This window comes from Centroberyx affinis, unplaced genomic scaffold (genome assembly GCF_046629955.1).
Source record: "Centroberyx affinis isolate AG114_WGS23_722 - 3 ecotype Tasmania unplaced genomic scaffold, CSIRO-AGI_Caff_v1 ptg000952l_1, whole genome shotgun sequence".
NCBI lineage: Eukaryota > Metazoa > Chordata > Actinopteri > Beryciformes > Berycidae > Centroberyx > Centroberyx affinis.
This window is the reverse complement of record NW_027279526.1, coordinates 1-15976: the sequence shown is the minus strand read 5'-3', so window position 1 is coordinate 15976 and position 15976 is coordinate 1. Positions and strand designations below refer to the sequence as shown.

General features: G+C 42.7%; 1 protein-coding gene across 1 annotated transcript; it reads left to right on the top strand.

The window, feature by feature from the left end:
- Nucleotides 1-205: 205 nt before the first annotated feature.
- Nucleotides 206-15961, top strand: ncaldb (neurocalcin delta b). The gene is made up of 4 exons (XM_071522096.1): nt 206-374; nt 12363-12804; nt 14532-14637; nt 14971-15961. The coding sequence occupies exons 2-4, from the start codon at nt 12427-12429 to the stop codon at nt 15063-15065; spliced, it is 579 nt and encodes a 192-aa protein (XP_071378197.1). The 5' UTR covers nt 206-374; nt 12363-12426; the 3' UTR covers nt 15066-15961.
- The last annotated feature ends 15 nt before the right edge of the window (nt 15962-15976 follow it).

The window sequence follows — 15976 nt, the reverse complement described above, 5'->3', positions numbered from 1 at the left end:
TGACTTTTTCGTCAGGTCTGTATGAATTTTACATACTGGGGACTTTGCAAACCCTCATCCAGGTGCCGGGTTCTTGTTGCCAGGCACGGCGCGCGCTCCCATTGGCCGCTGCCGCACCATGTGACCAGGAGTTTTGACGTCACGGCGCGAGGCTGCAGGGCTTAGCTGGAGCTCTGCAGCGTAGGGAAAAGCCTTGAGGAGTTTAGACTGTGAGCAGCCGGGGACGCCTCTGTATCGCTCCTGCAACCTGTTGAGCCATCTCTCTCTCTAAACTTTCCACTGTCCACCCGGAGAAGACGCAAAGTAATGGACTGTAATTAGAGACTTTTACAGAAAAAACCACCGGGCCACAGCTTCAGCAACTTACAAGCGAGGTAAGTTACGCCAAATGTATCCTGTCTCTCTCTCTCTCCAGTTTCCCTCTCTGCTTCCTGGACTTCGCTTCCAGCTCAGGTGAGATGACCGGAGTTACAGGTTGAAGCAATCCCCCTTATCGCACGACACTTTAAAGCAGAAAAAAGACCGGGAATAACAAGGTATAGACACTGTAACGAGGTGGTTTTGCGTTTACAAATTCTCCATAACTTTGTATGATAACGTCTGAAGACAGGAGTGTGCAGCAGTTAAGCGCAGGATGCTAGAAGGGGATAAAGCTTTACCTACATTTCTAATCGGATGAGGTTACTTCATCCAGGCTAAATAAATACTTAGAAACGTCTAGAGAGGTGCAGTTTTGTTTTCACTCTTCATATTTACTTTTAGCACAGTAAAATCAGGAAGTGAAAAGGAGTCTCTTACCCACACACACACACACACACAAGGCTGAGGCGGGGGGGATGTGACACAAAACAGAGTGAAGGGTTTCTCATTTCAGCAGATATACATGGCTTTGGATTTAAGCAGTGAAGGAGACAGGTAATTAGTCCTGTGATTGGATTGTGTGGGTGAAAGAAGAGAGTGGAAAGTGAGTTGAAATTTAGTTTATTTTACAGTGAATTCATGTCTTTGAGTTGGCTGTTATAGCTGTCTGATGGAAGACCAGTTTGTGATTGCAATACATGACACAGCTTGGCGTTCGTGTGTGTGTGTGTGTGTGTGTGTGTGTGTGTGTGTGTGTGTGTGTGTGTGAGAGAGAGAGATACTCCCATGATCCCCGGGAGAGAGAGATGGGGTCCATTGTTCATTCAGTGGGACAATGTAATAGCAGTGTAATGTGGTTTTCCTTATAATGAGCTCACTGTCTTGGGAGCTAGAGTACCATTAAATGTAATACAATATTTCTCATTAGCTTCCTTATTATTAATAGGTAAATACAACATGCAATGGGAAAAGAATTTAGAGGAAAGTATCTGCATAACAGCCGGGGTGTTAAAATCAATTGATCACATTGGTTTCAGAATTTCGCCAGCCAAAGTTGGTTTGAGGATTAAAAACAGTGACTGAAGACAAGATGGGTACTTCACTAAATTATTTGTAGAACAAGTTTACCATCTTTTGGCTGGTGGCTGATGGTAATCTTAAGCCCTGGCTAATTGCCTTTTTAAATCAGTGGTTTGATGTGGGATGTAGACAAGACCTGTCATGGTTGGGTTTCCTCCATCAGTTCCAGTGAACTGAAGAGCCAAGCGGTACAACCAGACATGGAAAGACATGAGAAGACACAGAAGGAAAAATCCAAATGTTACAGCCACAAGAAGGCAGGTTCAGAGAAGCTCGAGCTCATTGCTCAGCATCTGAAAGTAAGATGGAGGAAATGAGGGGAAAAGAGGCTCACAGAAAGGGAAAACTACTCCTGATAGACTCTGAAGTCAAATCTTGGGTTTCCATGAAAATCCATGTCCACCAAAAGTCTCAAGTACTTTCCAGAACCAATAAGACCTGCAGAGGTGCTCACACACACACACACACACACACACACGGGTGGAGTCAAGAGATAATAGCCCCCTTAGTGTCAAAGCCATCCCTCCAAACACTTCAAGATGCTGAACGCCGACGAACGTCTGCTATATTTGAACGCGGAGCTCTATTTTTGGCTGCGTGGGCGTCTCGTGTGCTTGTTTTGGGCCAGACCGGCCGCAGTGGCAGCGTCCTCTGTAGTTAGGTTTGTCTGGCAGTCGGTGTCCTTTTGAATCGAATTAGGCCTTTAGAGGAAGAGGAGCGGAGGGAGTGAAGGGAGCGAAGGAGAAAAAACAAGGATGAGTGAGTGGAAGAAGACTGTTGTTGTGTGAGCGATTACAAGACTGAGACAAAGAATGAAACAGAAAAATAAGAGATGCTGAGGGAGAGATACTGGCTTCTGATAGTCATAGGCTAATATTTTGCATAGAGCCGCATGTCATAGATGCTGTGCGCTCTCAGATAGAACAGATATGACTGGCAGGTCATCAAACAGATCAACATTTCCATATGAGCTATCTCTGCAGCCTTTTGTCTTTTACAGCAGGGTCCGGCTCTTCCACAGAGAGCACACGCACGTTTAGACGTTTAGTGCAAAGTAAACAGTGCTCTCCTCATGCAATCAGTGACAATTTGGCGTGAGTGTGTGTGTGTGTGTGTGTGTGTGGTGGTAGGTGTGTGTTCACGAGTGTGTGTCCATTCCTCAGTCTGCCTTTTAGCTCTGCCTGCCTTCTTGCAAATGTTTTTTTGTCCTCTCTTTTTTTTTATATACCGACACATTTCATCTTGTTCTCATACGCTCTCTCATAATAGCTTCTCTGTCATCATTGTGGTTTTCTGCAGCGCCTCGATGCGTGAAGCTCTTCTGACTGACAATAGTAGCTCATGTAGGCTGCATTAGGATGATGTTGCTACCTCAGGTTTCTCTTTTGGTGGTGGTGGTGGTGGGGGTGGGGGGGGGGGTGGATGGGATTTTAACAAACCCCTGTGAAAAGGAGAGAAACTGTGTGATATGGACATTATGAAGCAAGGGCTGAATCATAAAAGTGTGTTTTTAAGCTGGTAGTTCATGTATGAGTCACCTATGAAGACTGCTGGAGCATAATAGCCTACATTACTGTTAATGGTACAGGAAAAACAAGACCTTATTAATTGTACGGATAATTGAGTCGGAATGCCATTTGCGTTAGAAGCAATTCCATTAATGTCCCCATTGAAATGACAGATGGAGGTAATATCGTGGTTGATTTGGCCCCCTGGGGGGGGGGGGGGGTTGTGAGATTGATGGAGAACGTCGTCTTTTAAACACCAGGAAGTGTCACGGGAAGTTCTGGCTATTTCTAGAGCCGTTTGCTATGAAAGGTTGTGATTTAGGAGTGACCTGACCCTCGGCCCCGAAGAGGAATGCCTCATTGTAAACTGTCACTTTAATCCGTAACGCTATCTTATGTTCTGGAGGGAAAACATGTGGATGTTGTTTGCATCAAGAGGCGACTTCTTGGGCTGGGACAGTGACAGTGACTCAAGAGCCTGGGCTAATTTTAATTCCAGTTTAGTTTTAGTCAGATGTATTTATTTATTTATTAGATTTATTTATATTCGTTTTTCAATTAGCATTCAGTAAAAATAGCCCAAAATTCATTCTCTTTTTTTTAGCCTTCATATGAACAAATAGACAAAAACTAAAACCGTTTCAATTATATTTTTGTTTTGTTTTAGTTTTAAAACTAGATGAGATAATGTTAGTTCAGTTTTAGGACAAAGACTCACTTTTAACTTTTATTTCAGCTTATGTCAGTGTTTTTTTTATACACCTATTCTTCGTCTTCGTTTCAGTTCTAGTTTACTATAATAACCTCGGTTTGATTGATGGCCTGTGATCCCTGTTTGGACTAAAGTGTGAGAGCGACAGAACAAAATGTTCTGCTGAAGATGTGCAGGGCCGGGTGGTTTTTCCTTTGGCGATCCGACTGGTGCAGGTCAGACCAACACCGGGCCAAGTCTGACCTTACTAAATGACACGGGAGATAGAGTTGCAGTCAGATATTCATGGAGACAGTAAGCATGCTACGGTGAACGGCACCAGTCACGGTACTTGTAACGTGAGCACGGGTGCTCCTGAAGTAATGTCATGATACAGTAATGTGCTCCTCATCAGACATCTTGGTCTTCAAATTGTAACCAGCAGAAGGATAAAGAAGATTTCGAGAGTTAACAGCAGTATGCGGTGTGTCAAAATGTTCTTGCTCGCTGCAGGTCATCGTTTTTAGAGATTGCTGCCAAGCCAAAAACCTGTAAAATTTGAGTCAAAGTGCCGTAAAATCCAAATTGCTGACAAGCCCTTCACTTCTCACTCCATAGATGCCAGGTTTACGATGATGTGTTGAGAGTGAATATGACAAACTTTAATGAATTGGCCGGTACTCTGTGTTTTAGACAGTCGGTTCTCAGTTTTATGTATCTTATGGGCCTTTTTATAGATCAGTTTTATGACACAGATTGTATGAGCCGTCTGTCTGTGCTCAGCTGCCTGCAGCAGGACGGGCTAGCTTCAGCTGAATTTCAGATGGGCTTTACTAATAACATAGCACTGATATGACTTTGATGTGTGATGATGCAGAATGTAGGCGGAGATTTCAATTGAAACCTCCACTGGTTGCTCACATGCAGCGGCAGATGAAAGCCACGTTTGGGAGAAAAGAGTGGCAATGAGTGGAAGGGTCCGCTGATAGGAAATAGGACTTCACTAGCATCGGTAGAAAGTTTACGACTGCAACAGTGTTTCCTGGTACTGGCACTGATCTTTTGATAAAAGGTTAAGCGTACACGGCAGGTGCTATTTGGTTTGAGAATACACTTTCACACGCTAAAGTGTCAGGTGCATCTTTTCACCTCCAAAAAAACAACAAAACATTGACAGAAAGGATGTAATGGTTTGAAAGAAACAAATGAAAGGATACGAAAATTGCCTGCAGTAACATTGCAGGCCTGCCAGCTGCTGCCAGCTGAACCCGGTCCAACATTTCCCTCCCTTTTTGGAATAGGCTATATGAGCTGCTCCATCCATCCAGGAGCAACTGAAGTGTGTCACCGCAACTTCAGAAAATTCCCTCCACAGAGCACAAAATAAATCCATTCAAAATATTTCATCACAATATTGTTTTTATGATGATCTCAGATTATGCACCAGACAACATACACATGGCAACATTCACTTGTAAATACAAGAACAACACAGAAAATTATTTTTAAAAGAATGATATTGCAGCAATTGTTTCAGCTCTAAAGCTGCTCCTCATGCTTCTGTAAAAGCGTCGGGCTCTTAATCAAACACACAACTCACAACACTAGGATCTTGTAGAAATGCATCTCCATTTAGAAGAGGTGAAACTGAATTACTAATTACTTACTCAAATGTAGTATGGAGTATTGAGAGTGCTTCACAAGTTGTGCATACAAAATCAAAATCACTTTCAATTTTCATTGGAATTGGGGCCGCTAACTTTGGTTGATGTCTTTATCTGAACCTGACTTGTTTGAAATAAAAGTACAGTTGTCTTGTTAAAGGTTTATAAGACTTAAAACATGGTCACTGTTGAAAAATGGTTATTTCACTTTGACCTGTGGGTGAATATCAGGTTGCAAATATTGTAAGTCTAATAATTGCTTGCCTGTTAGGTCATGAATGAATGCCCTCAGCTCTGCAGCCTGGTCACAGATGGGTCATATTTCATTATGAATGTATCATTCATGGCTGTCAAACAGAAACTCACTGTCCGTGATCCGGCGTCTGTCATTCACTCTGGCTCGGTCCCTCCCTCCGTCTGCCTCCCCCCAGCTCTCTGTTCTCACCTGTTGGATTATCTGTGGGACTCTTGGGCTGAGATTTACCTGCAGGATATAAATGGAGACTTCTGCCTGTTGCGCAAGCGGGCCACAAGATGTTCTGGGATGAATGCCTTGCAGAGGGCCCTCGATTCAGCCGGCAAAGAATGAATCGACTGTTCAACTGTTGCAATGCGGCATTGTAAACACGAAACTTCACAACTCCAAAAATATTGTCTAGCCTGTGGGGGGGGGGGGTTGATCTTGTTTACTCCGAGTTTGGGAACAAACACAAAGACTTTGCTTGATGTCAACACAAGAATATAGAATGATGTTTCTTCATAACACAAAAATGCAATTACCATGACAGGGAAGCTTCAGAGAATGCTTGCAGATTGCGGACAAACAAAATTTTAATGAATCTGTGTTCTGTGGACACCCTTTACGTTTTATGGAAATGCTGAAATTGCTTTCAGCAGCGGCAAACAAGAACAATGAGACTTGGTGCGCTTGACATCAGATAAATGAAAGAATGAAATGTCACTGAGTTTTGCTTTTAGCCTCCCTGTTCCAGTTGATTTCACTTACATCGATTCATACTACTGTCTTTAGTCAGTAGAGTACCAGTATGATGCAGTGCTGCTTGTTGGTGGGCAGTTGTTTCAGGAGTTAAATGTATCCCAAAGCTCAGCAGGTTGATCTTGTCCTCTGCCAAAGATCTCAAGTAGCGGTAAACACAGCATGTCCTCTGTTGACATGTGTGTTGTCTTTGTCTTTAGAAACTGAGAGTGACAGCCTGTTCGCTAATGGCTAATACCTGGACAAGCAGAGATCAGTGACTCTCTATCTCAGGCCTTTGCCCTTCTCAGACACGCTCAGAGAGTTTATCTACAGCCTGATGCTCACTTGCTTGACCTTAGGAGATGTTCGTCCATAGCGACAGAACTACAGCTTGGCTCAACCACGCGACCCAGCCGGGTGTCACAGCCTCGGTTATGTAACGGTGCTTTCACTGTTCTGCTAGCAGCAGCAGGTAAGAGTCTTAAAAGTTAATTGTAGGCTGTGATCTCAGAGCCTACAAGTCCCAGAAATAGCAGAGTTCTTAGGCTGACTGGTCCTGGGGATGTTCAGTGTTCAGCTCTGACCTCTTGTCCCCCCACCATCTCTTCTGTTAAAGCACACAAAGCAGCAGCCAGAAGGGAGAGGGATGAGGTGCAATGTTATCATTAGAAACCTGACTAGTTGAGAGACATGGAAAGAAAGAAAGCGAGAGAGAGAGAGAGATGAAGGAGAAGGTGGAGATGGGAAAGGCAGACAAGGAGATAGACCTTCAATTTGTGAAAAAAGTGGACAACAATTGAATAGAAAAGTTTTGTTTTCCTTGGAAGAAACTTCAAAACACCATGAATTAGGCCTGTAGTAATTATAAAGAGCGGTCAGAGAGAAGATAAAGAAGAGTGCATATTGAAAACACAATAGACACAATGGTGTCGACACAGGTAGAAAGTAGAGGAAACACTTCACTTTGGGTGCAACTCCTCATGCAGATATAGCTTCCGGAGTTATAGTAGTAATTATTTGATTTGAATGATTAACTAAGTAATATAACACATTGAATTTAGCGAAATTACTTGAAGAATCCTATTTCTGCTGGAATATTATAGCCACATAATTCAAATAAACTGTGAACTAAATTTGTGCTGTACCTCATGTCCTGTTGTTGTAAAGTCATTAAGGAAAGATGGCAGCAGTAATCACCTTGCTTAACCTTTTCCTCAGCAAAATTCACTCATCATTTCGAGTAATAGAGAGAGAGGGAGAAAAACATTTTAGTCAAATGTGTCCTCCACATTACTAATTTGATGTGTAACCAGCAAGTCTCGAAAGAGTCTGTATAGTTATGAATGAAACTAAAAACAAATACATTTATACAACCATATTACTCTTTACAGAAAGTGTGATTGTATGTTATTGTGTTGATTCAAAGGCGTTAACTATTGTAACTGCTGTTTTAGAAGTGGGGTGCCTTACATGCACACACAACAGATATGAGTCAGATTGTATCATAATTTTTCTCACTTGCTGCCAGAAACAAGAGTGATTGTACGGTCTGTCACCATGACAACACAGCCTCAATAATCATGGAAACTCTCCACAATCCATTAAGCAATTAAAATGCAGATTGCAGACAATGTGGCGGTCCTGGTCTGCTGTGTGCCACTCGCCGCCTCAGACAAAGCATGAGTTTATGAATTAAATGAATGGAGGTAGTCAGGATGACGTAGATTCAGACGTCGACTGGCTGAATGACTAAGTCTTGTGTGTGTATGTGAGTGTGTGTGTGTGTGGAGGCGAACACTGCGGGAAGGAGAATGAAAAGTCAGACTCGAGCTGAAACCACTGAAAAGACCAGAATAGCAGTTCATTGTGGATCAAATCTTGATGCTCTGTAGGCGACCTGACCTGATCTGACCTGGAGTTAGACAGTAAAGTTAACAGTAGTTGCCATTTTGCGAGTCCAACGGCATGATAGGATAGGTGGCGATGGAACAAGGCGCACAATGGGACGAGGAAAGTTGAAAAAGTTCATATTCGGGCAAAAATCTGGTTCTGTAATTCTCCCGGTCATTACATTTTTGCTCCTACTTCCACTTCGTCTTTGAATGGAAGATGGAAGAGAGTATTATTGTAGCTGTGTTTGGATTTCCCAAAGTTGTGACCCATCTCTGTCAGCTTAAAAAGATCTTGACAAACTAAATATTGCTTGGAGGAAAACACTGTTTACTCTAAATACTAAAGATGAGTGAAACAAAGATACATTTTAGCCAGAACTTAGTTCACTGACCTGGAGTTTTGTTATCAGCTAGAGGAGCAACACTTTTGGATTGCTTGCTAGACGGATTATTAATAGAATGTTAAATAGAGGGCTAGAAGCTGATTATCCCAAGAGGGGCGCTACAATTCCAGGTGAAAACAAAGTGACATATTTGTTACCCATTGGCCCAGAGAGGGTCTGCATCATTCGTGGGGGACGACATGTTTACTGTTGCCTAGTTTGATTCTCGGCACTGTCAGGAAAGCGTATTCCAGCTGTGATCTGCAGACTGGAGGATGGCTGCTGTTACACTTATGGTGCCCATCATCACTGCTGAAGTGCCCTTGAGAAAGGCACTGGACTGCTCCAGGGTCACTTTATTATTACAAGTGACGCTGCACTCTGACCTCTCTGATGAAATGAATGTGTGCGGGGTGCTGGGTCTGTGTGCATCTAGGAGTGATATGAGGAAAGACACAATTTAGTTTCCTGGCAACTAAAATAATATTTTTCTAACTGATCATTTTTGCTGTTTGTTGCCATGTAAGGGCTTCTTTCTTGATCAAAAGCCGAATCTAACTGAACATGAGTAGCAAGGCAGTTGATAAATGAGCTAATAAGTAAATCACAAGTGCTGGTTTGTTTGCTTATTCCTCCAATCTCTGCCAAAAACAGGAACACCAAAGACTTGATTAGACACCCTGAAGATTAAATTTTCAAATGCCTATCACATGCAATCCATTTGTCATGAATTGAAGTCTCAGGGAAAGACGTACCACAGAAGTTGTTAATCGCAGATCTTAAGAATGGTTGGGTACGTTTATACATATTGTCCCTGCATGAGTTTGAGTATGCTTGAGTATTGTAATTCGAAGGCAGACAGTTTGTAGTTCAGCTGTCCCCAGCTAAACCCCTGCTGTGTAGCTGCTGATGTGCATTGTCCCCGCACTGACGAATGTGTAAACAGGTGTTAATCTGCTATTCTCCAGCATTCACACTGCCGTTGGAGGGAACTATAGGTGACAGCAGGGAACTCATTAGAGATTGTTGTCACTTTGCCAAAGCCCATTGTTTACTCTGAGTTAATTAAAGGATTACAGCTGTCTATATATGGAATTTTTGTATCTATATATATGTGTGTGTGTGTGTGTGTGTGTGTGAGAGAGAGAGAAAGAGAGAGAAAGAGAGAGAAAGAGGGAGAGAGATAAAGACACCTTTCTTATGGTCCTTGCAGAGAGCAATTAACAAGATTCATGACAAGGTAGGGAATTCTATTCAAACTGCACCAACTCCCTCACAAAAAAACAAAACCTTTTCACACATTCTCATTCTCTATCGCTAACTAGACAACAGCAAGGAAATAAAACGATGAAGACTCTTCAATGAAAATGAAAACGTCATGGCTAAATGAAAGGATCTTGGCCTGTTGGGACAGTCCAGTCCTGTTTCTACGACCCTCCGGTTGAATATTGCTTGTCCCCTCTCTCAGTTTGGCTCTGTTTTGTCGAAGTGCTTCTTGTTTAGTTTATCGCCGTCGCAGTACGTAGCGCATCTTCATTGATGCTAGGTTCGCTGTTATTGGCAAGAATAGCACATTTCCACTGAAGGGCCCACTTTGGAACCATGTAAACAACATGGCAGCTCTTTCTCAATTAGCCTTGACAGAACAAAGGGTCAAAAGCTCACTGAATGAGTGTAGGCGTAGCATCTGGCAATTCAATACTCAGTTGGAATGGTTTACAGGCTACATTTGAATACGACAATGATATTAACTAGGCAAAGTGTGTGTGTGTGTGTGTGTGTGTGTGTGTTGGAGAGGTCAGTCAACATGATCATGAAATGCAAGGCTTTAGAGCTGCAACAATTAATCGATTAATCGATTAGTTGTCAACTATTAAATTAATCCGTAACTATTTTGATAATTGATTAATTGGTTTGAGTAATTTTTTAAGAAAAATAAGTCAAAATTCTCTGATTCCAGCTTCTTAAATGTGAATATTTTCTGGTTTCTTTACTCCTCTATGACAGTAAACTGAATATCTTTGGGTTGTGGACAAAACAAGACATTTGAGGACGTCATCTTGGGCTTTGGGAAACACTGATCGACATTTTTCACCATTTTCTGACATTTTATAGACCAAACAACTAATCGATTAATCGAGAAAATAATCGACACATTAATCGACAATGAAAATAATCCCTACAAGGCTTGTGCACAAGCCCTACAAGGCTTGTGCTTAGGCTTAGTTCAAACTGTATGTGTGTTATTCATGGTAGTAGTTCTCTCAAGAAAATAACAGTTTCTTTTACATTTTTATGAATTATCCCTTTAGCAATCATATTTATATTTACTTTGGAATCTTAAAAACTCCAAAGTCAGGGAAGCCACCAACACGGCTGTAAATAGAGGCTTATTTGTAGATAGGCAGGTTTATTTTTCCCTGTTTGGAACAAGCTACCTGTCCTGTACTTTATGTCGTCCTGACCTGACATTGCTGCCTCTAGCTGTCATTATCCTCAGCTAAGCTTAGAGCGGCTTCTCTCCGTCTTTAGCCTGAACAGCTCAGTGGCAGCTAGCTGTCTGACAGGGGAAAGTGCTAAGGACATTAGCTGTGGGGTTCATCGATGAACTGTATACCCTGTTGTTTGTTCGCTTTCTCTATCGGCCCATTCATTGCAGAGGAGTGATTCTCTGTGATGTTGTGAGACATGCAAGATGGATTAGCTCGGTGTCTGTCTGCTGCACCCGTAGGCTCGTCCAGCCATGTTTTAATCACGCGGCGCCTGGCAAGCGCACAACATGCCATTTAGACTCTGTAGGTCAAGTTGGACTCAAGTTTCGGCGTGATGTATCTTGTATCTTTTCTGCCCTTTTTGTTTTCCGCCAGCACCCCAATTTACAGATGCGAGAACGACCGCTTCTGAATGCCTTATCAAAACCCAAACTAGGTCAACAAGCTGCCTCGATTATCAAGTGCAGTGGATGTGGAGTGTATGTCGAGTTGAGAGTTCCTGCAGGAAGTAGAAGTTGCATCTGCAGAGACGCACACGTATATACACACACACACACACACATACTCAGGCACAGACACCATAGTGGAGAGGAAAACTGAGCGGTGTTCCTGTGACTGCTTAAATTGACATGTGGGTTATCAGAAGCGTGTGTGTTTCAAGTGCGGGTGTGGTTGTGCATGTGGGGTAGTTTTGCACTGTGAAAACATTTGGTGGTCGTTTCAGCAGTTGCACTGTACATGATACTAATCTTGGCTCTGCATCTGTATCAGACCATATACTCAGCTTGTTGTTCTGCTTCTTCTCATGCCTCAGTTTGTTTTTTTCTGTTTCATTCCTATCTACTCATTATCTTTTAAGGTTATTTGCACAATGTAATGAAACAAAGGGAAATAACAAAATAACAAGTGAAACAAATTGTGCAGGTGAGATAAAAAAAAAAAAAACCCTAGGGGCTTAGACTGAAATCTCACCGAAATCAACAACTGACACAAAATGAAAGTGGGAAAAAACCTAAAAATAATTGACAATGAAATAAACCAGACACATTAAATTAATTAAATAAAAAATAATACATAATCAAGATGTAAAAAAGTCTATATAGACACATAATGTCACACTCTGTCCTTTTCGTTTTCTGTGTCTTTCCCCTCCCTCTTTTGGCAGCAAGACTCAAGGTCATTTCAGATGATTTCTAACAACCTTCCTCCTTCCACCTTCTCTCTCTCTCTCTCTCTCTCTCTCTCTCTCTCTCTCTCTCTCTCTCTCTCTCTCTCTCTTTCTTTCTCTCCTCCTCCTCCCACAGTGTCAACAGTCTAAAGCACCGCCACCCTCACATCACCAGCAGCAGCAGCAGCCAGCCAACAGAAGCAGCTACCATGGGCAAACAGAACAGCAAGCTCCGTCCCGAGATCATGCAGGACCTGGTGGAGAACACGGACTTCACCGAGCACGAGATCACCGAGTGGTACAAGGGCTTCCTGCGGGACTGTCCCAGCGGCGCGCTCTCCATGGAGGAGTTCAAGAAGATCTACGGCAACTTCTTCCCTTACGGCGACGCCTCCAAGTTCGCCGAGCACGTCTTCCGCACGTTCGACGCCAACGGGGACGGGACCATCGACTTCAGGGAGTTCATCATCGCGCTGAGCGTGACGTCGCGCGGCCGGCTGGACCAGAAGCTGAAGTGGGCCTTCAGCATGTACGACCTGGACGGCAACGGCTACATCAGCAAGGCCGAGATGCTGGAGATCGTATCGGTGGGTGATGGGACAGTGTGTTTTGTTGTCTGTGTTTTCTTTCTGTCTTTCTCTCTCTCTCTCTCTCTCTCTTGCTCTGCTCTATGTATCGGTGTGGCGGTCTGCCCCTCTACCTTTATATAACTCCCAGACGTTCAGCGGCCAATGCATACTATCATAGCAGTGCCGTGTTCCCTGGCCCTAAAAGTATTTTGCCCAGCCATCCACACCAGCTGCTACATCATATATCCATCTGCGTCTGTGTGTTCTGCACCATTTGACTCCCCACAGCAGAAAACCAACCACTGTGTAATTTTAGAAACTAGCACTTTCTCCCAGGTCCTCAGACGTCTCTGTGTAAGACTTGGCTGCTGTGTATTTCTAGAATGGAGCGGTTTTCCTCAGACCCTCAGATTGACTCAGCACTACACTGAGCAACTATGCAGTTCTTGGAAGCGTTCTCTCTCAGGTCCTCAGAAGCTCCCGTTTTATTCTAGACACACGTGATCTCTGTCAGGCCTTCACACACTTCATCAGATGCTCATGTGTTCTTTGTTTTCTGTAGGGGTGTGCTGTGGCATGGTGTAGTGGCCACACACACACACACACACACACACACACACACACACACACACACACACACGACCCAGCAACCCCTCGCACATGTCGTTACATCATATATCACAGAGTGCTAAATTGAGCAGAGTGCCGATGAGTGTGTAATCCCATTCTCAGTCAGTGATCCCCAGTTATCTTGTGTTTGTGTGTGTGTGTGTGGTGGGGGGGGGGGTCTATGTATGTGTGTGTCTGCATTGGTGCGTGTTTGTGCATTTGTGTTCAGAGTAGGAGCTGGTGTGGGATCCAAAAATATAACCTTAAATTTAACCTTAAAAAATGTACCTTAAAAAATGTACCTTAAAAGAGTATTTTAAAAGTATTTTAACAGTTTTATCTTCTTCGGACGGCTCATTCTGACACAGCCGTCTGTTGTGAAGGTAAGACAGGCAGATGGAAAAAGAAAGATTGCAACGTGAGGAAGAAAGGATTTAGAAGAATTAAAACATTGAAGGAGGATAGCACAGGAGCAACAGATGGACAGAAAATCAGAAAGAAGAGTGCGCAGGTGGGGCAAGCGTTTCACTAAGTGTTTTCACCACCAGTAATCAGGTTGGCAATGTAGTCTTGTTCACGGCAGCAGCAGCATCATCTGCCTCTACCACACACTTGAGTCCATCCAAAAAGATTTTGCATTAGTGTTTTGTTATTTACATATTTAAAGCAGATGTTATCATCATAACATCAGGAAACTACAGTATGTGTTTAATGTGTTAATCCTTCTAGATAGTAAAAACTGTGTTGTGAAACAGGAAGCTTATATGAAGATGCTGCGTATGATTTTCACAGCTCTGATACTGTGGAGATCTCACCCTAAAATGTGATTTGGCTGTATACTGTTTCTGATTGTCATCATTGGTATCACATGGGGCCGGTTGAATGAAAGTGACTTGACTGAGACGTCCACTATTTGAAAAATGTGACACCCATTCTTAAAAAAACTTTGAAATAGTATGAAAGGACGTCTAATTGTGGGACGCTGTCACTAAGTGACTTTGCTCACAAAAACAGCTTTTTTACTGATGCAGCTATTTGCATGAAAGCCTTGATTTGTTGTGAATGGTGATAGTTGTAGAGTAATGACCACAGTAAGACATCTCTTTCTAAATTCTCCATCTCTTTGTTCCTTCCAGGCTATTTACAAGATGGTTTCTTCAGTGATGAAGATGCCTGAGGATGAGTCCACGCCCGAGAAACGCACAGACAAGATCTTCAGGCAGATGGACATAAATCGGGATGGTAAGATTTTCCCTATTTCATCTATTTCTTTGACTACAGAGACACAAATCTTGGTTCTGCAGCTTTCAATCAGCTAGCTCAAATTAGCCAGACAGTGGTTGCTAGTAGTCTGAACACAAAGTTAAAGTCAGACTGAAATCCAATCAGCGTGCATCAGTGCATAAATTAACCAAAAATACTATGTCACCTCCAGAAAGATGTTTGTTCACAGGCCTTCAATTCAATCTGTTTTAGATCAGCCTAGATTTATTGTAACTAATAAACAAGATAATTAACTAATAAGCTACCTACCAAATAAACTGCCTTCTCTCTCTCTCGCTCTCTCTCTCTCAGGTAAACTGTCCCTGGAGGAGTTTGTGGAAGGAGCTAAGAACGATCCTTCCATCGTGCGGCTGCTTCAGTGCGATCCCAGCAGTGCTGGGCAGTAAACACCTGGACATTTCCACCGCAGTTTGATTTATTTGACTTAATTTTCAAATCCCTCCCAGTTGACCCATCTGTGATTGTCGATATCTGATCACTTGAGCTATGGAGGCACATGCAACGACACACACATGCACACACACACATGCACAGAGCGACGTATAGGCAACATGCAAGTGTTCCTGTACGTACTACAGATACCAAAGCCCAGCATATATTTAATGATTCAGACACGTACACACACACACACACACACACACACACACACACATACATGTGCCTCTCTATGCCTGGTCAAAAGCAACAGACAAGGCAGATCCCAGATACGGTACACACAACTACAACACAAAGGACTCACATCCCATGAAAGACTTGTTAAACACTGAATCAAAGCTGCGCTGTCTCTGTCTGAGAAAATGGCCAGTAAGGATAATCCAACATGAGGAATGTCCAGCCTCCTCAGAATTGAGCCGAATCCAAGTTCGCTGTTCTTTTTATTATTTTATTTGTGATTTTTTTTTTTTTTTTTTTTTTTTTGCAGCATCTCTCCTGAGTAAAAGGGAATGGTGCTCACTGTTCTCAATTCAAGTATTGAGTGCTTCTGCAGTCTGACTCCATGTTAACACTGGATGTAATGAAGTATGTGAGTCTGGGACTACACATGTTCACGGCTCACAGTACGGCTATGTTATACAGGAGGTCTGGGAAGTGTAGTTTTTAAACCATAGAAGAATTTTAGAAGGGATTGAAGAATTTTTTTTTAAGATATATACGTATTTTGGAGGAAGGTTACATGAAATCAAAACTGACTCAGATTAAAACATTGAAGGGGAATATTCTGAAGACAGATTACACCATCTGTTCCTTTTGAAAGTGACTTTTTATGCCAAGTTCTATGTTCACACACGCACATACA